This window comes from Muscardinus avellanarius (genome assembly GCF_963383645.1).
Source record: "Muscardinus avellanarius genome assembly, chromosome: 9".
NCBI classification, from domain to species: Eukaryota; Metazoa; Chordata; class Mammalia; order Rodentia; family Gliridae; genus Muscardinus; species Muscardinus avellanarius.
In genome coordinates, this window is record NC_137795.1 from 30,730,162 (window position 1) to 30,756,403 (window position 26,242).

A 26,242-nucleotide genomic window follows, 5' to 3' on the forward strand; every position below is an offset into this window, starting at 1 on the left:
GAAAAAACAAATCATCCAATCAAAAATGGGCAAGTGAACTAAATAGACACTTCACGAAAGAAGAAATTCAAATGGCCAATAAATGCATGAAAAAATGCTCAACATCATTGGCAATCAGAGAGATGTAAATCAAAACTACCCTGAGATTTCACCTAACTCCAATTAGAATGGCAATCATTCAAAACCCGGACGATAAGAAATGCTGGCAAGGATGTGGAGAAGAGGGAACTCTAAAACATTGTTGGTGGGATTGCAAATTATTGCAACCACTTTGGAAAACAGTATGGAGAATTCTCAGAAGGATGGGAATAAATCTACCATTTGATCAAGCAATATCACTTCTGGGTATCTACCCAAAAGAAAGGAAACCAAACTACCAAACTAATGCATGTGTATCTATGTTCATAGCTGCACAATTCACCATAGCCAAACTGTGGAACCAGCCAAGATGTCCATCAACAGATGAATGGATTACAAAACTGTAGGATATGTACAGAATGGAATTTTACTCAGCCATAAAAAAAATACAATTGTGGTATTTTCAGGGAAATGAATGGATCTTGAGGACATCATGCCAAGTGAGATTAGTCAGTCACAAAAAGTAAGGAATTGGATGCTTTCCCTAATATGTGAAAGCTAGGGCGAATAGGGTCATAGGAGGAACTCCAGGTAAAAAAAGAGATCCTATAGAGGAGCAAATAAGACAACCTAACTGTGGGGATGGGAGGTGGGGAGAGGGAAATGCTTTAAAGTGTATGATGTACTTATTCATATCAAAGTCAACTACTATATCAAGAATGGGATGGAGGGACGTGGAGGGAGTGAGGTGGCGACTGGGTGAGGGCTGGCTGGGTGATGTGTGCATTTATGCCTGCACAAGTTTTTTACCCCATTATGATGTATAAATACAATGCACCAATAGAAAAAATTAAATTAAAAAATATTAGCCCTGCCAGCTTCTTCTCTACCAAGATGAGCCCAATTGTCCGCAATGAACAAGAATTTTCATATCATTACAAGCAACACGTGGCACTCTCATTATGGAGGGAAACAAGGCTAAAGCCTCATACAACTTGATTTGTGAATAAACTATAGTAACTGATAGATTTTTCAATAAGCATTGGGCACTGTGGCTGCCAGTATTCATCCCTGGGTCCATAAAGTCAGTATTGAAATAGAAGCTTGCAATTATCTTAGAGAGAAAAACAATACATTTCCAAGCAAATGCAAAGTAAACGGTGCTATCCGTTAGCCTTCTGAGGCATCTGAAAACCATGGTTTTAAAAAGCATTTGGCCAGCCAGGCGTGGTGGCACACGCTTGTAATCCCCGCGCTTGGGAGGCAGAGACAGGAGGATCGCGCAGGTTCGAAGCCAGCCATGCTGGCTTAAGAGACCCTGTTTCCAAATAAAAAAGAAAATAGGTCTGGGAGTGTAGCCTGGAGGTAGAAGGGCTTCCAGGAACCCCAGTACCACCAAAAAAAAAAAAAAAAAAAAAAAAAAAAAAGCATTTGGCCACTGAGAAATGTATTCAAGGGTTTTCTTTTCTTTTCTTTTTTTTTTTTTTTTTGGTGGTACTGGGGGTGGAACTCAGAGGCTTTCTACCTCTGGGCTATACTCCCAGACCTTTTTATATTTTATTTGGAAACAGGGTCTCACTAAGCTGCTGAGAGCCTCACTAAGTAGCTGAGGCTGGCTTTGAACCTGTGCGATCCTCCTGTGTCAGCCTCCCAAGCGCAGGGATTACAAGCGTGCGCCACCACGCCTGGCTATTCAAGGGTTTTCAACCGTCCTGCAGATGCAGTGTGATGGGGAGCGGGGCCATAACTACACTGAGCCTTTCTCTAGTGCACAGAGACTTGTGGTGAGCCGGAGGTCAGTGTGAGGTTGGGGGGCCCTGACTGTTGGAGGACAGTGGTTCAAGGTCAGCGCTTCTCTAGTAGAGGTGAAACTGTGTTAATGTGAATACCGTGGTGGGGCTGCCCTAAAGAAGAAACGTGGTCAGAAAATTGAATGCTTCTGTACATGGACAAAGGAAAGGATGAGTTATAGTTGTGATGGTGGTGGTGGTGGGGTTACTATGGGGAGATACAAAGTGCAGGCCTGTTGGAATGGAGGGGTGTTTAAATATTAATCTCAAATATGTATGCATGTGTTTATATGTGCATGTACGTGTGTGTGTGTGTGTGTGTGTACTCACACATATACACAGACCACCAACTGTAACATGTAGTTCTTCTTCCACATCACATCCTGCATCCATACCTTCAGGAGAGCTTTGAGTTTAGTAGACTAAAACAGACAGTGCTTTCCTGGAGGTAAAACCAGCAAGGAAGACTATGAAAATCAGAAATGCTTTTGTTCTCTTACCTTCTCCAGTGCAGCCTGAACAGCCGACTCACTTTCTGCGTCTAGGGCAGATGTGGCCTCATCTAAGATCAGAATTTTGGGATTTCGAACTAAAGCTCGGGCGATCGCGATTCTCTGTTTCTGCCCTCCACTCATTTGGGCTCCTTTTTCCCCTACCAGTGTGTTAAATTTCTAAAAAAAAATAAGGACAAAAAACAAAGACATGATTAAATGATCAGAACAGGAGATGACAAACACAGTCGTGTGTTTGTTTGTTTATTTATTTATTTATTATTTTTTTTAGTACTGGGGATAGAACCCAGGAGCATTCTTCCTCCGAGCTACACCTCCAGCCCTATTTTTATTCTTTATTTTGAAACAGGGTCTCACTGAGTTGCAAAGGGCCTTTACTAAGTAGCTGAGGCTGTTCATGAACCATGATCCTCCTGTCTCAGCCTCCCAGATGCTGGGATTACAAGCCTGCGCCACTACACCTGGCCCACAGTTGTGTTTTAATACCAGCCTAATCACCACTACAACCTGGTGGCTTAAAACCTTTGATTTGTTCTTTGTAAAATGACAACAAAAACTATTAAAAAAAAAACCCTAGTAAAATGAGGATGAAACAAAATTGGCTAGAAATAAAACAGATTAAAACACGTAATAAATAGACATTTATTTTTAGAAAAATTTAATAATAATGGAAATTAATTTTCAGATATCTCTTGGATATTCTTAGAATTCCATAATTTCATTCCTGGATACTATTAGAGATATGAAAAAATTACTGTAAAAACCAACTTTTTTTTTTTAATCTTTGGAGGCCTTTTAGGTCTTCTTTTATTTGTACTTTATGTTTGGTAAATGCATTTGTTGTTTTTTTTTGTTGTGGTAGTAATACTGGGAATTAAACCCAGAGGCATTCTACCTCCAAGCTTTACCCCAGCTCTATTTATTTATTTATTTATTTATTTATTTATTTATTTTTAATTTATTTTCTAAACAGGGTCTCACTAGGTTGCTTAGAGTCTTGCTACTTGCTGAGTCTGTTCTCAAAACTGTGATCTTCCTGTCTCAATCTCCCAAGTACTGAGATTATAGATGTGTACCAATATACCCAGCTAGTAAATGCATCTTTAACAAAGTAGATACTGCTTCATAGTTACTGTAACAATACCAATAAAGAAATGCTCCTAATATTCTCTTGGGCTATGTCCCTAACTCAAAGTTCATTTTCTCAAGGTTATACAAAGTTAGACTCTTTCTAAATTTTTAATATCTAGAGATTCTCATATATATATATATATATATATATATATATATATATAACATCAACTTTACCATAGAAAGTTTTTTTTTTTTTTTGTGTGTGTGGGTCTGGGGATGGAACCCAGGGGCATTTGACCTCTGAGCTGCACCCCCTGCCCTATTTTTTATTCTTTATTTTGAAACCGGGTTTCACTGAGTTGCAGAGGGCCTCACTAAGTAGCTGAGGCTGTCCGCAAACTGTGATCCTCCAGGTCTCAGCCTTCCGAATGCTGGGATTACAAGCATGCGCCACCATGCCCGGCTCCATAGAAAAATTTGTATGTAATAATATGCATTCAGCCAGGTGTGGCGGTGCACGCTTGTAATCCTAGTGCTTGGGAGGCTGATAGGAGGATCACACAGGTTTGAAGCCAGCCTCAGCTACTTAATGAGCCTCAGCAACTTAGTGAGACCCTGTTTTCCAAATACGTAAAATAGGTCTGGGAGTATAGCCTGGGGATAGAAAAGCCCCTGGGTTCCACCCCCAGTATCACAGAAAATAATAATAATATGCATTCATTGTAAGGATACAACTTTATAAGTTTAGACAAATGAGTGTGCCCACATGACCATCACCTTAGTAAAGACAGCACTGCTGCCATCCACAAGTTTCTCTTATGCCCCTGTTCAGTCCAAACCCCAATGTTGCCCCACCCTTAATATGGTTTGATTCTTTTTTTTTTTTTTTTTTTTTTTTTAGGAGGGTAGTGGGGTTGAACTCAAGGGCATTCTACCTATAGCTACACCCCCAACCATATTTTTAAATTTTTTGTTTGCAAAAAAGGGTATTTTGAGATTGCTGAGGCTGTCTTTGAACACATGATTCTTCTGTCCCAGATTCTCAAGTATTTGGAATTATAAGCATGCACTATCACACCTGGCCTTAAATGGTGTCTTTAAAAAAAAAAAGTTTTATTTTTTTATTAAGTGCACCTGGCCTTAAATAGTGTCTTTAAAAAAAGTTTTATTTTTTTATTAAGTGCACTTTTATTTATTTATTTTTTTCTGGTACTGGGGTTCCTGGAAGCCCTTCTATCTCCGGGCTACACTCCCAGACCTATTTTATATTTTTGAAACAGAGTCTCTTAAGCCAGCGGGGCTGGCTTCGAACCTGCGTGATCCTCCTGTCTCCGCCTCCCAAGCGCGGGGATTACAAGCGTGCGCCACCACGCCCGGCAAGTGCACTTTTTTTTTTTTTTTAATAGTAAGTGCTCTTTTCATCTAAGAATTTGTTACCTACCTTTTACTCACAAGGGCTTTATCCTGAGGGTTTTTTTTTTTTGAAGTTTAAGCTTTAACGTTTTGTTCTAAGATACATGGCAAATTAGTTTTTGTTGTTCCATTTTTTTAAACAGATTTTTCTCCTCCTGAATTTCATCAGCCTTGTCAAAAACTCATTGTTCAGATATGTGGGTCTTTTTCTGTATTCTTCATTCTACTGATCTATAGGTCCATGTTTTCAACTACTGCTATTGTTTTAGTTGCTGTTGTAAAATGAGATGTAGGTTTTCCAACTTCGTTCTTCTTTCAGAATCGATTTGGCTACCCTTGATCTTTTGAATGATCACATCCATTTTGATGCACTGAGCCAGTTTCTAGACACAAACAGACTGATGGAATTTTGATTGATAAGAAGTCAGATTTATGGATCAACTTGGGGAGAATGTGTATCTTTAAAAATATTGGACTTAATACCAATGAATAAGGCGCGCTCTACTTAGATCTTTGTAAAAATTTCTTCAGCACTGTTTTCTAGTTTTTATACTTGTATTTGTAGAACACTTGGAAATGTTTCATTAAATTTATTCATAAGTATTTTATGTTTTGATGCCCTTGTGAGTGCTACTTTGAATTTTAATTATATTTGTAACACTACTATTTGGAAATCCGGCTGATTCTGAAATAGTGCGGAGGCGGGTTAAGGTTACTGTTCTTTCCTGAGTGAGTCTGGCTGTTTGTCTCTTGAGGGAACTGAGCTTCATCTAAGTTCTAAGTTCACAGATACAGCATCGTTCATAGTAGTTCTTCATTAACCTCTTTGTGTCTGGGGGATCAGTCATCATGCGTCTTCTTTCTTTCCTGATACTAGTCAAGGTCTCTTTTCCTACCATCGGTCTTGCTTTCGTTGTATTTATTTCATCCATCTTTCCGAGGAAGCAGGTCTGGGTTTCAGTGCTCATTTCTAATGTTTTTTTTTTTTTTTTTAGTTCTCAGTTTCACTGACTTCTGCCCTATTCTTTATTATTTCCTTCCTCCTGCTTGCTTGGTTTTAATTTGCTCTTCTTTTTCTAGTTTCTCAAAATTTCGGTGAAGATGGAACATTTTTATTTTTAAAAAATAAGCATAAATATGGTTTCTCTCAAGGCGGTGCTGTATTTAATTTTTAAACATTTTGTATTTTCCAGATATAATTGTTATTGGCTTCTAATTTAAATCTATTTTAGTCTGTGAACATATTTAATATGCTTCCTAGTCTTTAATATTGATAAAACTTTGTTTTGTTTTTGGTTGTTTTAAATGGGCCAGAATGAGCCAGATTTGGTGGCACACACTTACAATCCCTGCATTCGGGAGGCTGAGCCTGGAGTATGGCGGCTCGTGGACAGCCTCAGCTACTTAGTGAGGCCCTCCGCAACTTAGTGAGACCCTGTTTCAAAATAAAGAATAAAAAATAGGGCAGGGGTGTAGCTCGGAGGTCTAATGACCCTGGTTTCCATCCCCAGTACTGCAAAAAAAAAAAAAAAAAAAAAAAAAAAAAGGCCAGAATGTTGTTTCTCTTGGTGAATATTTCATATGTAGCTGAGAATAATGTATTCTGCTGGTTCTGCTGGTGTGGGGTGGGATGTTTGACATGTGTCAGTTGTAGTGGGTTGCTGGTTTTGTTCAGGGCTACTATATTTTTATGATTCCCCATCTACTTGTTTTATTTAGTACTAAAACTTTAAAATTCTTAATTTTTAATTTTTTCAAATGTATTAGTTTTTACCTCATCTATTTTGAAGTTTTTTACAAATGAATAAGCATTTAAGATCCCGTTTTTTTTAGCCCTGTATGGTGGCACATGCCTGTTATTCTAGTATTTGGGAGACTGAGACAGTCAGATCACAGGTTCTAGGACAGCTTTTATCAATAGCAACATAGTGAGAATCTTGATAAAACTAACAAGACCTGTTTCAAAGAACAAAAAATAGAGTTGGCGGTGTAACTCAGAGGAAGAATGACCCTGGGTTCAACCCCCAATACTACACACACACACACACACACACACACACACACACACACACTTTTTTTTCTTCCCACTATAGTTTCCTGTTTGTTTTCATTTATTATTTTTCTTTGTAAATTTTATATCAAGTGAGTATATGTTGGTTGGAATCTCTGAATTCTTGTTTTCTTCTGTTTTTTTTTCTTATTTTCTTTTTTAGTTGGCAGTTCAAATACCAGCGTATCATCATTTTGAACTGGTGGGATCTTAGTTTTACACTTTGTTGGGGTGAATCTGTAGAAAAGGTTGTGACCCAACCATCATATTTGTGTCCTCCAGGGCTGTATCTATGGCTGGTTTTTAGAGTTGGTGTGAGTCTCAGCGGTGGTCGCTATGTCCGAGGGATGCTTAGTTGGCGTCTTGGCTATGTGCTTGGAGTGCTAAAGCAGTGTGATGGGGCCCTCCACGCTGCCTCCACGGTACCCCTTGACTTCCAGTGCCTCTGTTCTGCTCTGGCTTTGTGGTTGTTACTCTCTGGGAAAGCTCGGTAGTCTTGTCCTCAGATAAGAACTCCCAGGGGTGCCCATCTCAATCCCACAGCTCTTTTACCATCTTTGTGGTGGCCTAAGCTCCCCTAAAATATTGGATCTCTTCTTTCCAGCTCAGGACCACCATGTTCTGTCAGGATTCCAGTCCACAGAGATGAGATAAAAAATTTGCTCCTAGGCAGAATGCTGAAAGTTCAGTTTCTTTTTGAAAAATTGCTACCTCGTATTTGATGCTTAAAAGTAACTGTTCGATGCCTTATATTTTAACCAGTGTCATGTTAATGAGTAAAAGGCTGGCTAGTACCCAGCAAGTCCTAATAAAGTAATTTTACATATGTATATATTATAGAAGATAATGCTATTCATTTTGAGTATGGCTTTCTCTAATTATTTTTCTAAATTAAACCCTTCTGAAAATTCAAATTGTTTTTGTTTGGTTTTATTTTTTGGTCAATGGTACTCATAAAATTTTGTTTTTATCATGATAAACTCATATACTTAATATATTCTTTGGATGCACAGCAGGGGGCATCTTTGTGCAGTTATGGTCTTTTAGTAAAAGCGAGTAGTAATACGTGGGATATAATTAAGAGACACAGAAAAGTTTCCTAGCTGCAGATGGGAAACTGGAGACCACTGGTTATTTTGAGGTAAATAAGTCACTGAAAAGAATAAATGGTCAACTAAAGGAAATGTGTATTTTTCCCAAATCCTAAGAATTACCTAAAGCCCTTAATGATTTTGCTGACCCAAATGCTGTGATAATCATGACCGTAAATAATGAGATAGCAGGTAATTACTGTCATAACAAAAATTTTTATTTAAAGAAACCCAAAGAGAAAAATTTTTATGACCCATGGAGTGTGGCCTGTAAAAACAGTTTTATCCAAATGAGCATGCCTGTAATTCCAGTATGTGGAAGGCTGAGACAGGAGAATCACAAATTCCAGGTCAACCTTAGCAACTTAGCTTGACCTTGTTTCAAATTAAAAAATAAAAAAGGCTAAAGAGGGGTATGTAGCTCAGTGGTAGAATGCCCTGAGTTCAATCCCCCAAACCAAGAAAAAAAAGAATTTTTTTTGTTATTCTGACTTTTTAGCATGATGAAGTTTTATATGCATTTTAATTTCAAATACCATCCTTTAATATTTTATAGGATGCTCCCTATAACAAGTTCAGGTCATACATGAACTAAAACTTAAGGAAATGTCATTATTTACCACGTACGTGATTTTATAACTGTCAATTCTAATAAGCATTAATGTCTGACATATCATATCACTCCAAATTTTAACTTATTTATCTTTTTTTTTTCATGGTACTGGGGGTTGAACCCAGGGGCTTTTCTACTTCCGGGCTATACTCCTAGACCGATTTTATACTTTATTTGGAAACAGGGTCTCACTAAGTTGCTGAGAGCCTCACTCACTTCTTATTTATCTTTACAAGTATGATCACACATTCCTTTTCAATATTAGCTTCATGTGCTTTCGGAAATGGCCACAACGTTTTTCTCCGTGTTGCAACAGAACCAATCCGAATGCTGTGTGGGTGGCATTCCCTCTTCAAGCCACAAGATGGCCTTGCAAATCAACATTTTTGCAGACACATTTCTCAGCTTGGGCTGATGATTTGTTTCATATTTCTTTGCTATACTTTTACATAGTTTTTTCATTTTTTTCCTCTTCCATTTTCAGCGAGGCCCTCTAAGAATTAAGTGACTCTTTTTAAATTGCTATTTCAATGATGCCCTTTTTCTTTGGGTGACCACCATGCTCTCCATAGATTTAGGACAATCTAAAATTACCCACACTCCTATTACAGAACTGATATAGCACTTCTGTAGGAGGTACTGCTTCCTCATCTTACTCTGGAGCCTGCTAGGCTGCGGCTCTCTCCTGAGGACGTGCTCATGCGTCTTACCTTAGGAAACTCCATTATGAAGTCGTAAGCATTTGCTTCCTTTGCGGCTTTCTCCATCTCCTCATCAGTCACACCATCTCGTCCGTACTTAATATTGTTTCTGATGGTGGTCCCAAACAAGACCGGCTCCTGGCTGACCACGCCGATGTGCTCTCGGTAGTGCCGCACGTTTAGGCCTCTGATGTCCTTCTCATCCACGGTGATCTGCCGGCCCGAAGAATGAACGTGTTATGACGCCTCTTACTGTACTGGCTTCGTCTTTCTCCCTAGTCTAAAATACAAGCTGAGAAGTAGTGTATTTCAGGAATAAAAGTTTGGCTATATTTTGATAAAATATGTGTTTTCACTAGACTTTTTCTGGTAGATGGGAACAAACAAAAATTTTTAAAAAATGGCTTGAAATCTTGCCAAACCCCTTGAATATTTTTATTCTAAGATCTACAAATTAAGTATTAATAAGATGTAAATTTTAGGTGCCACTAATGTTATTTTGTAGACATATGTAACAAATATCAGGATTTTTTGGGGTTGTTTCGATACTGGAGATTGAACCTGGGGGTGTTCCAACTCTGAGTTATACCTCCAGCCCTATTTTATTTGCAAATTGGGTCTCACTGAGCTGCTGAGAGCCTCACTACATTGCTGAGGCTGATTTCGTATTTGCAACCATCCTGTCTCAAACTCCCAATGCTGGGATTATAGGTGTGCACCACACACCTGGCTAGTTATGTTAAGATTGCTTTTTAAGCTTCTACCAGCTTTTTTTTTTTTTTTTTTTTTAGCAAATAGTCTTTATTTTTCTTCAATACCTCATTACCCACAAAGGATAAAAATGTCTCTTATCCATTGCTCTAGATAAGAGTAAATGAAGTCTGTCCTCAGGACATGGTGCCATTACCCCAGCCTATTCCAGTGACAGGAGCCCAGGTATTGAACTTATGGTGTCTCTGTTTCTCACCAACCTGGGTGTTTTGTCTGGTGCTGGGTATTCTATGCAACTGCTTTATACATGGAATGTTCATCTAGTAATTTGTTTAGTCAATGTTAGTGAGACACCTGGATTCAAAATAGTCCAAAGAACAAGTAGTAAAATTTAAATGAAACCAGGTTTTAGAAGGGTAGCCTTTTTTTTTTTTTTTTAAAGTAACAGTTGAAAATTTGAATTGAGAAGCTGGGCGTGGCGGTGCATGTTTGTAATCCCAGCATTCGGGAGGCTGAGACTGGAGAATACGGTTCACAGACAGCCTCAGCTACTTAGGCCCTGTTTCAAATTAAAGAATAAAAAATAGGCCAGGGGATGTAGTTCAGAGGTCAAATGCCTCTGGGTTCCATCCCTGAAAAAAAAAAAAAAAAGAAAGAAAATAAAAAGAAAGTTTGAATAGATGCATTAAGAAATATGCACTTGGAAAAATCACAGTTTCATTTTCTAAGCCATTTAAAAGGCTGAGAACGTCAAACCCAACCCAACTTTAGAGCTGACAGGAAAAAGAAAGTGAAGATGTTTTCCATAGACATCATTATTCTGGGATGGTTTGACAAATTTTGAAATTCTTGATAAGTTCTGGGCACTATCAACTGCTCTAGTATTTTTCTTCCGAACCTTCATTCATGTTTAACTATATATATATATATATATATATATATATATTTTTTTTTTTTTTCCAGGTCTGGGGATGGAACCCGGGGGCATTCTATATTCAAGTTATACTCCCAGCAGAATTTTTTATTCTTTATTTTGAAACAGGGTCTCATTAAGTTGCAGAAGGCCTCCCTAAGTAGCTGAGGCTGGCCACGAACCGCGGTCGTCCTATCTCAGCCTCCTGAATGCTGGGATTACAAGTGTGCACACCACGCCCATCTAACATATAATTTACTTATTTCATTTGTTAGAGTGTCAGCTCTATGAAGGCAGAGAGTTTTTGTTCACTGAGAAATTCCCAGAACACAGAGAGGTTCCTGACACATATTAGGCAAATATGTGGGATGAATATCGGTGGAATGAACAAGAGAATGGAATGTGGCTTCTCTCTCAGCTCCCCGTTGCAGCAGAGCGTTGGCGTCTGTCAGTTTCCTGTCACGGGAAGTGTTCCCAGATCCCGCCACGTGCCTCTGCAGACTTTCCGGCGGTTGCACTTACAGAGCCGTCCTCAGGGTCATATAACCTCTGCAGGAGCTGAACTGCTGTGCTCTTCCCACTTCCGCTGGGCCCAACCAAGGCCACTGTCTGTCCAGACTTAATTTTGAGATTCAGACCTTTCAGAATCTGTTGGAATGGATGGGGAAACCCATACAGTTAAGAAAAGTTAGAATATGATATGCATATTTTAGGATTTGATGTATAATTATAAACAAAATAAATTCTTTGGTGGTGCTTAAAACAAATTTAGATCTTATGATTGTTTCATGAGCATGCATACTAATTGGCAGAGTTTTGAAAAGTAGCAGAAAAGAATCTCTTACCCACTTTTTTTCCATAAAGAGGAGGCCCAAGTAAGTTAAGAATACTCATATAATATTAAGTAGCCACAGTAAACAATTCCCTTTTTCAAATGAAGTATCTTTTACGAAATTCATGACTATTCAGTTAGTGAAAGTTTTATCTTTTAATTTTTTACAGTTGAATGATGTGTGTGTGTGTGTGTGTGTGTGTGTGTGTGTGTTGTACTAGAGATTGAACCCAGCGATGCTCTACCCCTGAGCTGCATCGCTAGCCTTTTTATTTTTTGTTTTGATACAGGGTCTCACTAGGTTTCTGAGAGTCTTGCTAAGTTGCTGAGGCTGGCCTCAAACCTGTTATCTTCCTGTTTCAGCCTCTCAAGTATTGGGATTACAGGTGTGTATCACCATGCCTGGACTAATGAAATATTTTTTAGAAAGATTTTTATAGGGGCATTCTGATTACACATAATTGTGGGACTCATTGTTACATATTTGTACTTTCATTTGACATGATTTGGCCAATTTCATTGCCCAGAAACCCCTCTTCTCCTGTCCCCCTTTCTTCTGGCCCCCCTATTCTACTCTGCTGGTCTCTCTTCTTATTTGATGAGGTCTTTCCCTTTTCTTTCCTTTTTTTATCTCAAGCTTCACATAAAGAGCAAACATATGACCCTTGACTTTCGGAGTCTGGCTTGTTTTACTCAACATGATGCTCTCTAGTTCCATCAATTTTTCTGCAAATGACACAATTTTATTCTTTATGGCTGAATAAAACTCCATTGTATATATCTACAACATTTAAAAAATCTATTCACCTGTTGATGGGCACCTGGTTCCATAGCTTGGCTATTGTGAATTGTGCTGCTCTAAAAACGGGTATAAGCACAGGTATACATCTACCTCTATAGCGTGCTGACATGAATTCCTTTGGATAAATACCAAGGAGTGGTGTAGCTGGGTCATATGGTGGTTCCATTTCTTGTCTTTTGAGGAACCATACTGATCTCCATAGAGGTTATAGAAATTTACAATTCTTCCAAAAACATGTATTTATTTTCTCCCACATCCTTGCCAACATTTATTATTATTTGTATTTATCTGTACTCTTGAAGATTGTTGTTCTAACAGGAGTGAGATTGAATCTCAGTGTAGTTTTGATTAGCTGAATATGGTCTTGCCAGATATCTTTTTAAATTATTTCTGGAAGCCCTTCCTTAGGATATAGTCAACATTATCGCAAATTATATCCTAAAGAACAACAGCTGACAAGGCTCTTTAGTGACTCCCATGCACAGGATTTCACCATTAGAAACTAGGGGTGCCAGGTGTGATGGTGCACACTTGTAATCCCAGTATTTAGGAGGCTGAGACAGGATTGTGGTTGGCAGACAGCCTTAGCTACTTAGTGAGACCTGTTTCAAAATAAAGGATTAAAATAAAAATGGGGCTTAGGGTATAGCTCAGAGGTAGAATGCCCCTGGGTTTCATCCATTATGGGGGCATTTTGAAATAAGGGAATATATTTTTAAAACATTTTTATTGGTGCATTATAATTGTGCATGATAGTGATACATTCATATATGCACATAACACATAGTCTATTTTCTTCCCACCGTGGAGGGATATTTAATTTTTTTTTCAGTGACTGGGTGTTGCTATCAGCATTTACTGTTCCAGGGACCCACCATGTGAGAGTAGCTTCACAGTTATTACCCTCCCCAAATAATAACAGTGATGCTGTTGAGAAATCCTCACCTACCCATGCTTGCAAACCATATATATATATATTCAGACAAAATAATGGGGATTTTTTTTTCTTAGATTCCATCACTTTGATCTCACTATTTGTAAAGAAACAGACTCTTTAAACAAACCAAGAATAAAACCTTCAAAGGGCTAAGCAGAGATAAATATGCCACAGGAGACGAGACACTAGGACCACACAGGGAAACCTCTTCTCCTTCCAACAGTGAACAGAAACCAACTGTTCTTTCTTGGAAGAATCTGTGTTTTAGCTAAAGCAGGTGAACTTAAAAAAAAATAATCTTTAGCTCACTTCAAAGGGTTGTGTTCCAAAAGTATACTTAAAAAGTAAACTGTTTAGAACCCAGACAACGATTCCCAAATAAAATGGCCAGTTGGTGCTTAGGCGCCCGGGAAGCCAAGCCAAATGCAGCTGAAATGGAATTCCAAATGCTTTTTGTTAGGAAAAGTGGTAGAAGGTAATACTAGCCCCCAAATGGTAATTAAGTAACCCAAAAGTAAAGGGCGGTGACAAGAGAATTCCAATAAAACATTTAATCACAGAATAGTAATAAGGAAGTAGGAGTAGGTAGATCATTTTAATGCAGATTCTGTAAGGAATATCCAAAGATGATGACAGTAATATTATCTATTTTGCTTAAAATCATGTCCTTTTTTTCTTTTGAAACAGGTGTTTTATTAGGAATTAACCTTTACAATCTTTAACGATACTACTTTTGGGGGCAAATACACTAATAAAATGTATGGAAATAATAGGCGAGATAGGCACCTTTTCACAAGAGCTTGTCAAAGACTGAATGACGAAGGAGGATTCGTGTGTGTGTGTGTGTGTGTGTGTAAATGCACACACGCACACTCGTGCCTCTGCTCATGTACTAAGGCAAGAGGGAAGGTACCAGAGGAACAGTGCCGATGTTATAAAAGCCCTAAGGAAAGGAAAAAGAAGTACACGTGCATGGTGCCCCAGATTAGAACCTGCAAGGTTAAAAGGAGGTATCTATGTTGACAATATCCACGAACCACCAGTAAGTGGCACTGTCAATCTCGGGCAGTTTCGTGTGCTCCCAAATCCAGAGAAGGGAGGGGAAAATTCCAGGGAGTTGAAAATGTTTTTTGTCAGTGAACAATAGGAAAGAAGCTGCACACTCGTTGTGGTGGCACAGGCTTGTAATCTCAATACTTGGGAGGTTGAGACAGGAGGATCACAGGTTTGTGGCCAGCTTCAGCTATTTATTTGTTTCAAAATAAGGAATCAAAATAGGGCTGGGAGTGTAGCTCAGAGGTAGAATGTGCCTGGGGTCAATCTCTAGTAGTATAAAAAAAGTTATAAAATATAAGTAGCTGTTCTGAGTTTTTTACCCCCCCCAATACTTATCTTCTGCCTGTCCATTGGTCTACTCAAGTCTCTAAAGAAACCAATATCTCCGTCAAAATTATACTGATTTATAAGATTATAATCTCTTTTTTCATAAGAGAGTTGAGAGATTATTATCTCTTATCTCATAAAGGAGATCTCAGCCAGTAGGAGACAGTATCAGAAAACTACAATACTACGTAATTTAACCTACCTTCATAGTTGGTCTTGATGGATAACTAAAAGAAACATTTTTAAATTCCACAGTTCCTTCTATGCACTCAGGTTTATATCCAGTTGTTGAAAAGTTATCTATACTGGGTTTCTTAGAAAAACAAAGAGAATTTTTTTTAAACCTTCAAAAGACTAAGCTGATACTCTATATCCTAAAAATAGTTTAAAGATGGTTTTCTTTTACGATGTTTTTTTCTTCTGCTTTAAAAATTCATTAAGTTAGACATGGAGGTTTCACTAAAACACAATCCCCTCATTCGAAGAAAATAAAAAGAGTTAAAAGAAATCTTTCTTTCCCTAGCCAGCTGGCGAACATGAATTTTGCCCCATATTATTTTGTGAGTGAAATGAATGTGCCTGTCTTTTCATCTCCTTCTTGTGATTGTAGTTATTCTCCAAAAGCAATAAGAGGTCTTACCTTATCGATAATCTGGAAAATATTAAAGGCCGCTCCTCGGGCTACAGTGAAGGTTTCAAAGTGAGGTGCTGCCGCTCCAATGCAGTAGCTGCTATGGATCACACTAAAGAAAACCTGGAGGAACAAAAAGTAGGCTTTAGCCATCTGCAGTTATATAAGAAGGACAAAAAGATGGGATCTATATCCTTGGTTTAGGCTTGCAGAGAGTAGAGGAATTAGGTCAGAAAGAGCAGAAGATATCAGGAAAGAAAACACAAATTGATCCAGGTGTCCTTGGCATCTTCCTAATGAACTTCTGATGGCGTCATGATTTTGTGGTTGTACCTGCTGGAACATGTGAGCAGGAAAATCTGCTGCCTGAACAGCTGCCTGAGTATGAGCTTCTGAGGAAGGAGGTAAGCTGTGCTCCCGAGTTACATCCTCTACTTCCTGGTCACCCCTGAGTTTAACAAAAAGAGTGTGGCAGATGTTACTAGCTCGTAGACATTATATTCTTTTCTTTTCTTTTTTTCTGTACTGAAGATTGAACCCAGAAACACTGTGCCTTCAAGCTATACTCCAGCCCTTTTTCCTTTCTCTTTGACCCCCACCCCCACCCCTCGGTACTGGGGATGGGTAAAATTCCCAGGGGTATTTTACCTCCAAGCTACATTCCCAGCCCTATTTTTTTTTTTTTAAAAAAAAAGGTCTCACTAAGTTATGGAGGGCCTCAATAAGTAACTGAGGCTGTCTGTGAACCTGCAATCCTTCTGTCTCAGCCTCCCAAGTACTGGGAAAATAAAAAGCCTAGCAGCTAGGCTTTTTATTTTCCATTTTGAAACAGGGTCTCAATAAACTGCTGAGGCTGGACCATATCTGCAATCCTCCTGTCCCAGCTCCAGCTGGAATTATAGGTATGTGCCATCTAATGCGGCTCCACACCAATGTTTTGAATTATTTTATCACTGGGCGGCTATTTTAGACAAACACATCTTTGAAAAGAAGCTAAATAAGGAGAGAACTCTGTAAGCTAAGTGCAATTTTCCTTATCATACAGAGGAGAAAGGATTAGCCAGAAATTCACGCTGACATTTTACTTTGAGGTAAACAAAGAACTTAAAGTGTTAACTAAGAAAGTCTCAAATCCAAAAGATTAAATTTAGTAGTAAGAAAAGAAATATATCCAGAATCCGAAAGCCAAACAAGAATTCAAAGATGATGAACTTAGCACACCAAGACCAATGTTTCTTAATCCTAAACTCATCTGTTTATTTTTGAAATTTGGGAGGATCACTGAATACATTGAAACCTAATATATAACCCCTGGAAATTTGAATGACTCTAAGTTGCAATGTTAGACAGAGCAGTATGTAGTTTGTTTTTAACTTCATTATATATAAAATGACAGAGGAATAGCAGATGAGTCCAATGTACAGAGTATTTCCTGAGAGAAGATATTTAGCCAGGTGAATGTAGGGTGCTACCTTAGCAAGTGTAAAGAAAATCACTAGAAGCCGGCATTTTTTTTGACTGCTGGATTAAAATTTTATATAAATCTTAGTGGTCAATTCAATTATGATTACTCTAAAATCATTATACTTGGCACAATGAGGACACTAAAACTTGTTGGATAAATAAATCCTGTCAACTCATGACTATACTTTAGAAGTATATAGGAATCATGTGAGAGAGACAAGTACTGATCATTAAAAACATTAACCTTTGAATATTCATCTTCACTTAAATTGGAATTATTGCCAAACTCTAGTAAGAAAGGGTTATATAAGATACGTTTCCTTGTTCTCAAACAAGACTTACAGCAAGAACAGTCCCAATGGTGTAACCAGGTTCTCCACTAAAAATCAAGGAAGTTCCATACCAAAAGGCCAGTCCGTACGTTCCATTCATAAAGAAGTACACGGCTCCAAGAGACAGTTTTGAAGCTATAGCCTTTTTTATGCCAATATCTTTTGCATCTTTTAGATTCTCTGTGTACCTTATCAAGACAAAACACAATGTGATAGTATTTGGGGAAAATAAAATCAAGCCTATTTTTGTTACAATGAAAGGGACCGACCTTTGGATTTCTTTCTCCTGGGCTCCAAAGGCTATGACTGTTCGGATGGAGGACAAGACTTCTTCTGCCACCGCTCCGGCTTTGGAGTAGGCACTCAACTCCTTGCTGGTCAGTGAGATGACCATCTGTAATGGACCGGGACACACGTTGCCAAAGAACGAACGGGAGGTGGGAGTGAGATTCAGAACACTTAGCTCAGGGATAGTCAGAATTTCAGGGAGCCTAACATTTCCCAACATCTAACTCTCTATTTTTTTTTCCCCTATTAGTGGAGCCTCACTGTTTTCTCTCAGTACTTTTAAAACTCTTTTAAGTGTGGGTAGCTTCACTGGCACCCACACGTAAATTGGGAAAGACTTGATTTGGAGAAGGTATTAGGGACACAGTTTTTTGAGGGCACTTGAAATTAGTAAGCCTGATTTGACTTGATTGGATATGGACAAAGCCAGGCCTCCAGAGGGTATAGGTCACAGAATGGTGGCAGGAAGAGAAGCGTGATCCTGCCTACGTGTGGAAGTTGACCTTGAAATTATTATGGCGTCATACCGCTGGCCTAGCAGGTGCCTTTATCTCCAAACACCCAGAGGTGAGATTTGGAGTGAAAGGGGAGAACGTGACTCGATGACAGATGGTAGGTTTACTTGATTTCTCAAACTTTGAAATCAGATGTGCCCTTTTCCCTATTATATGTTTCACTTACTAGTGCTATATAGATTAGTAATTAGCACACTAGTTTCAGTGGAAGCAAACAGCAGGAACAATGCCTTCAGAGCTGTGAGTTTACGGCATCACCTGCTCATACAGCAATTTGGCCCACTTTCTTTTCCTTTTAAAATATAACTTTTTCGGTACATTGTAGTCTCACATCAGAAAGTTCAGAATGATAGGGACGTGCAGGCACACAGCACTTGGGAAGCTTCCCCCAGCTTCCTCCTCAACTGGCATTGAGATTGGCACTGATAATTTTGTATATGTTCGTAGTGTCAATGCAAGTGTTTCCTTCATTACCCCCCCCCCCCCATACTACCATTCGCCCCTAGGCTGCTCCACTGCTCCACTGAGGTTCTTCTGGTATCCCGATTAGTCCCTGGCTCCCGCATATGAGAGAAAACATATGACCCTTCACTTTCTGTGACTGGCTAATCTCACTTAACATAATATTCTCCAGGTCTGTCCATTTTCCTGAAAATCACATAATTTTTTTCTTCTTTACTGGTGAGTAAATGTTCATTGTGTGTATATTCTCTAACTTTGTTATCCATTCATCTGTTGATAGACACCTAGGTAATAGGTCTGGGAGTATACCCTAGAGGTAGAAAAGCCCCTGGGTTCCACCCCCAGTACCACCAAAAAAAAAAAAATTGCCAATCATTGGATTTGGAGAGGGTTATTTGGAACATATTGGTCATTCTTGAATTTCATAAAAACCACTGGCTTCAAAACCAGGCTGTAAATAAGATTAATATTTTGTGGTATACTTGGTATAATGGTGCTAACAATGTGGTTTAGAACGCAAATTCAAAACATGCCTGCATTTCTAGTACTGCTGAGAGAGCAGGAATGTAGGATTCAGATCAGCAAATGGTAAGGCAAGATGCTGTTTCAAAATAAAATATAAAAAGGGCTGGGGGGATTGCTCAGAAACAGAACATTCCAAATCCCCAGTACCACAAAAAAGAAACAAAGAATGCAAATGCTTAGTTCTTTTAAACAACTGAAACATATTTATGTAGTAACAAAATAGACACTATTTTAGATATTTATTATTTTAGATATCATTCAAAGCTTTATAAAAAAGACAGAATTGAAGAGGCTGAAATAATTCTTTAAGTATTGTTTTGGGATTTTTTTCCCTTATTGGTTCTTCTATGCAGTGAAATGAATCACAGCACATTCATCTGGGAATTAAGAACATACATCTTTCCCAACAGCGAGTGGCTCTGCCATGTGTAATGGCAGCAGGCTTTGCCCAGGCTCTCAGGTGAAGCTGCAGGAGACTGCTAAATGAAGAAGAACGTTTCCTAATGTTAGCAAGGTATGAAAAACCTCACAGGAAGATGATCAGTAAGGCGTCAATCTGACATTCCTGCATTCAGTCAAAGCCACTCTCCTTCCTGCTTACCCGAGAACACACCGCTGCCGAAGCCATTATCAGAGGAGACGTGGACAGAGTCACCAAGGTGAGTTTCCAGCCCTTGACCAAGCCAATCGCCAGGCCAATCAAAAACGTAGACATGTTTTGAAACAACAGAGCAATCTTGTCTCCAATACCATCGTTAATTTTATTAATGTCACTGAAACAAAGAAATGGAGTTAAGTGACACATATGACATACACAAAACCCAAGAAGACGTGCGGCATCCCTGCAGAATCCCATCCTCTTACTCAGCCATTCGAGTGTTAAGTTCACCGATGTCACAGCCGTCAAACCAGCTGATGTCCTGCGCCAAAATGGAATGAAAAAACTCTTTTCGAATTCTCTTGGTCTGTCGTGCTGCGGCCATCACCCAAAAGGAAATCTGCATGTAGCCAAAAATCAAGGCAGCAACTCCTATTCCAACATAACACAGAGTCAACCTGGAGAAAGATGGCGGAAATGTTAGGCTGAGGCACAACTGGTTTCCTTGTTTCAGAAAGAAAGAAAGAAAGAAAGAAAGAAAGAAAGAAAGAAAGAAAGAAAGAAAGAAAGAAAGAAAGAAAGAAAGAAATATATCATAGTAATTGAAATAATTTATGCTAGAACCTACAACATAACTAAAAATAAGTCACAAGAGTGAAATATATATGGAATGTAATAATATAGGTTTCCTTGGCAAGACATTTAGAGCATGTTTCTTAAATTATTAAAAAGTAGTATTTGAGCCGGGCATGGTGGTGCACGCCTATAATCCCCGCACTTGGGAGGCAGAAACAGGAGGATCTCGTAGGTTCGAAGCCAGCCACGCAGGCTTAAGAGACTCTGTTTCCAAAAATAAAAAAGCATAAAATAGGTCTGGGAGTATAGCCCGGAGGTAGAAGGGCTTCCAGGAATCCCAGTACCACACACACACACACAAAAGTAGTATTTGAAACCAGGTATGGTGGCACACGCTAGTAACCCCTGCGCTTGGGAGGCTGAGACAGGAGGATCTCACAGGTTTGAAGCCAGTCTCAGCTACTTAGTGAGGCTCTCAGCAACTTAGTGAGGCTCTCAGCAACTTGGTGAGACCCTGTTTCCAAATAAAGTATAAAATAGGTCTGGGAGTAAAGCCCAGAGGTAGAAAAGCCCCTGGGTTTCACCCCCAGGACCAACAAAAAAAAGTAGTATTTGAAAACTTTCTTTCATCATCATCATGATAATGTCTAATATTATTATAATTACTAATATTATATTAGTATTACATATTATATAATTATTATTATTACTGGGATTTGAAGTCAGGCACATTCGACCCCAGCCCTATTTATCTATCTATTTATTTATGTGGTACTGGGATTGAATTCAGGGGCATTCTACCTCCAAGCTATACCTCCAGCCCCATTTTTTAATTTTTATTTTGAAACAGGATGTCACTAGGTTGATGAGTTTCACCACTTGTCCCCAAACCTGTGATCCTCCTGTCTCAGCCTCCCAAGTACTGGAAATACAGGTGTGTGCCACCATGCCCAGCTTCTTTCAGTATTTTTAATACTTTCATAGAAAAAAATGTTCTATTGAGGCATTTTAGATAGGTTATAAGTGGAACAGGAGGCTAAAAAATGTCAGTAGTCATATGCACTTGATAAAGTTTTTTTCTTTTTTTTAACAGTACTGGGGATTGAACCCAGGCATATTCTACCTCTGAGCTATACCCCAAGCCCTATTTTTTTAATTCTTAATTTGAAACAGGGTCTCACTAAGTTGCTAAAGGCCTCACTAAGTAGCTGAGGCTGGCTGAGAACCATGACTCTCTTGTCTCAGCTTCCCAAGTACTGGATTACAAGCGTGTGCCATCACACCTGGCTTGATAAGGTTTTAAAACATAATATGTATCTAAATCTAAAATTGAACTTAATAAATTTACCCTAATGTTATATGTACAAATAATCATTGTAGCGCTGAGGACAGTCTAAATTATATACAACTGTAAGAGATCAGATATGAAATACAGTCATTTAATAAATATATACTTGGTGCCCACTATGCCTGAGGTTCTAGAGATATATCCATATGCAAGAGTCCTCTCGTTCCGGTGGGAGGACACAGGCAAAAAGACAGAGAATTTTAGGTTGATTTTACCTATGCAAGAAGTAGACATTGTGATAGGCCCTAAAATGATTTGTTAGTAAATTTGTATTGGAAGAACTAATCAGAGAGGTTATAAAACATTTTTTTAAGGAAGTGATAGTATAGCTGGAACCCAGAATGTGAAACGGAGTTAGCCATTAAAAGTACAAATAACTTTCCAGGGAGAAAGAAGAGAAGTGTCCCAGGAGAAAGTGAGGCAGGAGAGAGTGAGACAGAAAAAAGTTCAACATGTTTCAGGAATAAAAGAAATCCAAAGTAGGATGAAACAACAAGGCAGGAGAAGGTGGTATGCTATCTGGACTTTAGCTACAGAGTGCTGTTCAAATCTTATACCAGGAGAAAGAGAAGATGATGGGAGATTGACACACAGGATGCCCTTATCTGCTCAACTTTTCCAAAGATCACTCTGGTCAGACATGGTGGCGCACACCTATAATGCCAGTACTTGGGAGGCTGAGACAGGAGAATTGCACATTTGAGGCAAGTCTCTTAACGAAAACCTCAGCAACATAGCAAAAACCTGTCTCCAAATAAAACACAAATAAAATAAAATAGAGCTGGGGGTATAGCTTGGAGGTAGAATTCCCCTGGGTTTGATCCCCAGTACAAAAAATAAAAATCAACTCATCTCCTTTGGAAGAATGGCAATGCAAGTAGGAGATTTCGTTCGGAGATTCTTGGCATGGCCAAGGCGAGAAGGATGGAGGCTTTGATGGAGATGGTGGCATCTGACTCTACACATATTTTGGAATAAAATTTGTCAGGCCAATGGACTCCTCAAACAAAAACAGCCAACCTTCTTTGTCATAAAAATGAACAAGAAGACTGTTAATACTGTTTCTGCCTCTAATGACAGGGCGCTCTCTCTCTCTCTCTCTCTCTCTCTCTCTCTCTCTCTCTCTCTCTCTCTCTTCTCTCTCTGTACTGGGAATGGAAATGGAACCTAGGGGCATTCTACCTCCGATCTACACTCCCAGCACTATTTTTTATTCTTTATTTTGAAACAGGATCTCACTGAGTTCCAAAGAGCCTCGCTAAGTAGCTGAGGCCGTCTTTGAACCGTGATCCTCCGGTCTTAGCCTCCCGAATGCTGGGATTACAAGCGTGTACCACCACGCCCAGCTTTAGTGCTCTATATTTTGAGAATTCTGACCTGCCTAAAGAACCACGCTGCATATTTTCTCTTGGAGTGTCTCCCGTGATCAATGACAGGGAGAGAGAACTTGGAAAGCTCTTGCAGCAGGGCCCCATACCTGGGCAGACGTCCTCTCTGCGGACCACGGGAGCCTCGTCTGTTGCTGTCTCCTTTGAATATTCTATTGACCCTGGATGTTGACTTGCCGCCCACTTGCTATCACATAAATATTAAGATTCATAGTAGTTTATAGTTTGTGTATATAATAATAAAGCACTTCTTTGTGTAACATTATCTTCTGAAAATAACTGTCACTGTAGTTGATAGGAAGAATGAAGTAAGGGGAGAGAAGTCTAGGATAACTGCTTAGGTTTGAGCAGAGCAATGGGCGAGGAGGGTGTAGTTTATTGAAGCGGGAGACTGGGAAAGGGTGTAATAGCAGGAGCTCTGGTTTGGGCATCTTGAACTTCAAAGTGATGATGAAGTAAGAAGCTGGAATTAGAAGAAAGGTCTTAGAGGTAAACTTAAAACAATAGCTTATAAGTAGCAGCTCAAAAAAAAAGAGACAGGGGAGCCGGGCGTGGTGGCGCACACTTGTAATCCCCGCACTTGGGAGGCTGAGACAGGAGCGTCACACAGGTTCAAAGTCAGCCTCAGCTACTTAGTGAGGCTCTCAGCAACTTAGTGAGACACTGTTTCCAAATAAAAAAAATATATAAAATAGGTCTGGGAGTATAGCCCAGAGGTAGAAAGCCCTTGGGGGGTGGGGGGGGAGATAGGGAGAGACTACAGAAAAAGACATAGAATGAAATTTGAATAAAGAGAAGAGGAAAGTAAGGTGGTGCTCATTACTTGAATATTATGTTTTTAGAAATGCGTTTAGCCACTAACATTTATTTACAATAGTCCAAAATAAAAAATTAACTTTTTATTTATATTCATCTTCTCGGCTGAGATCCAACAAGGTGAAACCCTGCTTTCTTGTTCATATCATACTGTAGGGAAAACAATGCCATTTTTGTAGCCTGTCTAGTGCCAGGCTTTTCTAATTTTTGTGTCTTTTGCTGATGATTTTGTCATTTCTGGTGGCTCCCAAGCATGGAGCTATGGTGCTATCTAAAGCCCTGAAGTACAATAAGGATGTGATATGTCCTATGGAGAAAATATATATGTTAGATAAGCTTAATTCAGGCCAGAATTATAGTGCTGTTGACTATGAGTTCAGCATTAATGAATCAAACATAAACAAGGTGTCTAAAATAGAAACACACATAAAATTTAGTTTATTTGGTGGTTAGTTGATGAAAAGTTTGTGACTAGAGGCTCACAGAAACCTAACCCTGTATTTCCTTCTCTTAAGAGCAACAGGGCTCAGTATTTACTAATTCACTGTTTGTAGTAACTTTCATAGAACTGTTTCACAGATCTATTGTGAAGAGTTAGAATAAACTATATATGTTTTCTATTAAAAGGCATAGTTCAAGCGTAGGCTAGAACACTATAACTTAAATCAACTTGATGAAGAATATTGGATTTAAAATAAAATGAAAGCAAAAATATAAAACTTGCACATTGAAAACTATAATACATTATTGAGAAAAAGGAAGGAATATCTAAATTAATGGAGAAGCAATTCATGGATTGGAAGATTCAATGTTATTAAAATGACAATTATCCTTAAATTATTTATAGATTCCCTGCAATCTCTGTCAAACATCTAGGTATCTTCTTTTGTAATATTGACAAGATAACTCCAATATTTAAGCAGAAGTATTAAAAACTCAGAATAGCCAAAATAATTTTTAAAAAGAAAACCAAAGTTGAGGAACTTACTGATCCTGATTTTATTTATTTACTTAAACAGTAAAAATGTGATAATCAAAATAGAGTGGTGCCAGGCGTGGTGGCGCACGCTTGTAATCCCCACACTTGGGAGGCAGAGACTGGAGGATCGCGCAGGTTCGAAGCCAGCCTCGCTGGCTTACAAGACCCTGTTTCCATATAAAAATATAAAATAGGTCTGGGAGTGTAGCCCGGAGATAGAAGGGTTTCCAGGAACCGCAGTACCATCACCACCACCACCACCAAAAAAAAAAAAAAAAAAAGAGTGGTATTGGCATAAGGACAGTTGTATTAAAAACTCAAAAAATTTGAAGGAATAGAAACTAACCCTCACATTTATGGACAGTTGATTTTTAGCAAAGCTACCAAGGCAATTTAGTGGAGAAAGGATAGTTTTTGCTTTTTTCACCAAATACGGCCAGGACAACTGGATAACTACATGTGAAAAAGAAGAAGTTAGAGCCCTACCTCACACCATTCACAAAAGTTAACTCAAAATGGATTATAGATCTAAGTGTAAGGGTGAGACCACTGAAATTTACAAAAGAAAGCAGAAAATATACATGACTCTGAATTAAGCAAAGAAGGCTTAAATCCAAAAACACAGCCGGGCGTGGGACAGCCTCAGCTACTTAGTGAGGCCCTTCGCAACTTAGTGAGACCCTGTTTCAAAATAAAGAATAAAAAATAGGGCAGGGGGTATAGCTCGGAGGTAGAATGCCTTTGGGTTCCATGTCTAGACCTGCAAGAACAAAAAACAAAACCCAAACAAAACAAACCCCCACAAACCATAAAAGAAAAATCTTGATAAATGAGAATTCATCAAAATTTAAAACTTTTCTGCTTCAAAAGGAACCTTTAAGAAAATGAAAAGACTGGCCACGGACCAGGAGAAAATATTTGTACTTACATATCTGATAAAAAATTTACATTTGGAACTTACAAAGAGTCTTTACAAGTCAGTTATAGGACAATGGCACAATTTTTAAAATCTGTGCTTTATGGGATGGCAGCAGCCAGACATAGTTATTGAGCATTTGACATCGTGATTAAAAATGAGGAACTGAATCCTAAGTTTTGATTAATTTGAATTTATATAACCACATGTGGCTGTGGCTAACAGACAGTGCAGGTTAGAATGAAGGCCCTCAAGGTGTCACTGCTTGTCATGGGTGTCTCTTGGGGTCATGTAAGATGGAGACTTTGCTTCCAGAGAAAATAGTTCAGGTATGTAGCAAAGACTGATCATTTTAGTTAGTCAAAATAAAAATCTAATGAATATGCTCAATAAAGTAGCATCTTTCTTTTTTCTTTTTCTTATTTTATGGTACTGGAGATTGAGCTCAGGAGTATTCTACTTCTGAGGTAGACCTCCAGCCCTATTCTATTTTTTCTTTTTTTA

At 38.7% G+C, this 26,242-nt stretch overlaps 1 protein-coding gene across 1 annotated transcript in view; it reads right to left on the bottom strand.

Moving 5' to 3' along the window:
* Positions 1–26,242, bottom strand: part of ABCB5 (ATP binding cassette subfamily B member 5) — a gene marked incomplete at both ends in the record, with an annotated part of 120,129 nt that overhangs the window by 82,844 nt on the left and 11,043 nt on the right. Inside the window, 9 exons of the mRNA XM_080701175.1 lie at positions 2,369–2,539; positions 9,332–9,535; positions 11,469–11,594; positions 15,103–15,213; positions 15,541–15,654; positions 17,338–17,515; positions 17,597–17,721; positions 19,719–19,890; positions 19,982–20,173. Of these exons, the coding sequence (XP_080557301.1) occupies positions 2,369–2,539; positions 9,332–9,535; positions 11,469–11,594; positions 15,103–15,213; positions 15,541–15,654; positions 17,338–17,515; positions 17,597–17,721; positions 19,719–19,890; positions 19,982–20,173 (1,393 nt within the window). The remainder of the gene's footprint in view (positions 1–2,368; positions 2,540–9,331; positions 9,536–11,468; positions 11,595–15,102; positions 15,214–15,540; positions 15,655–17,337; positions 17,516–17,596; positions 17,722–19,718; positions 19,891–19,981; positions 20,174–26,242) is intronic.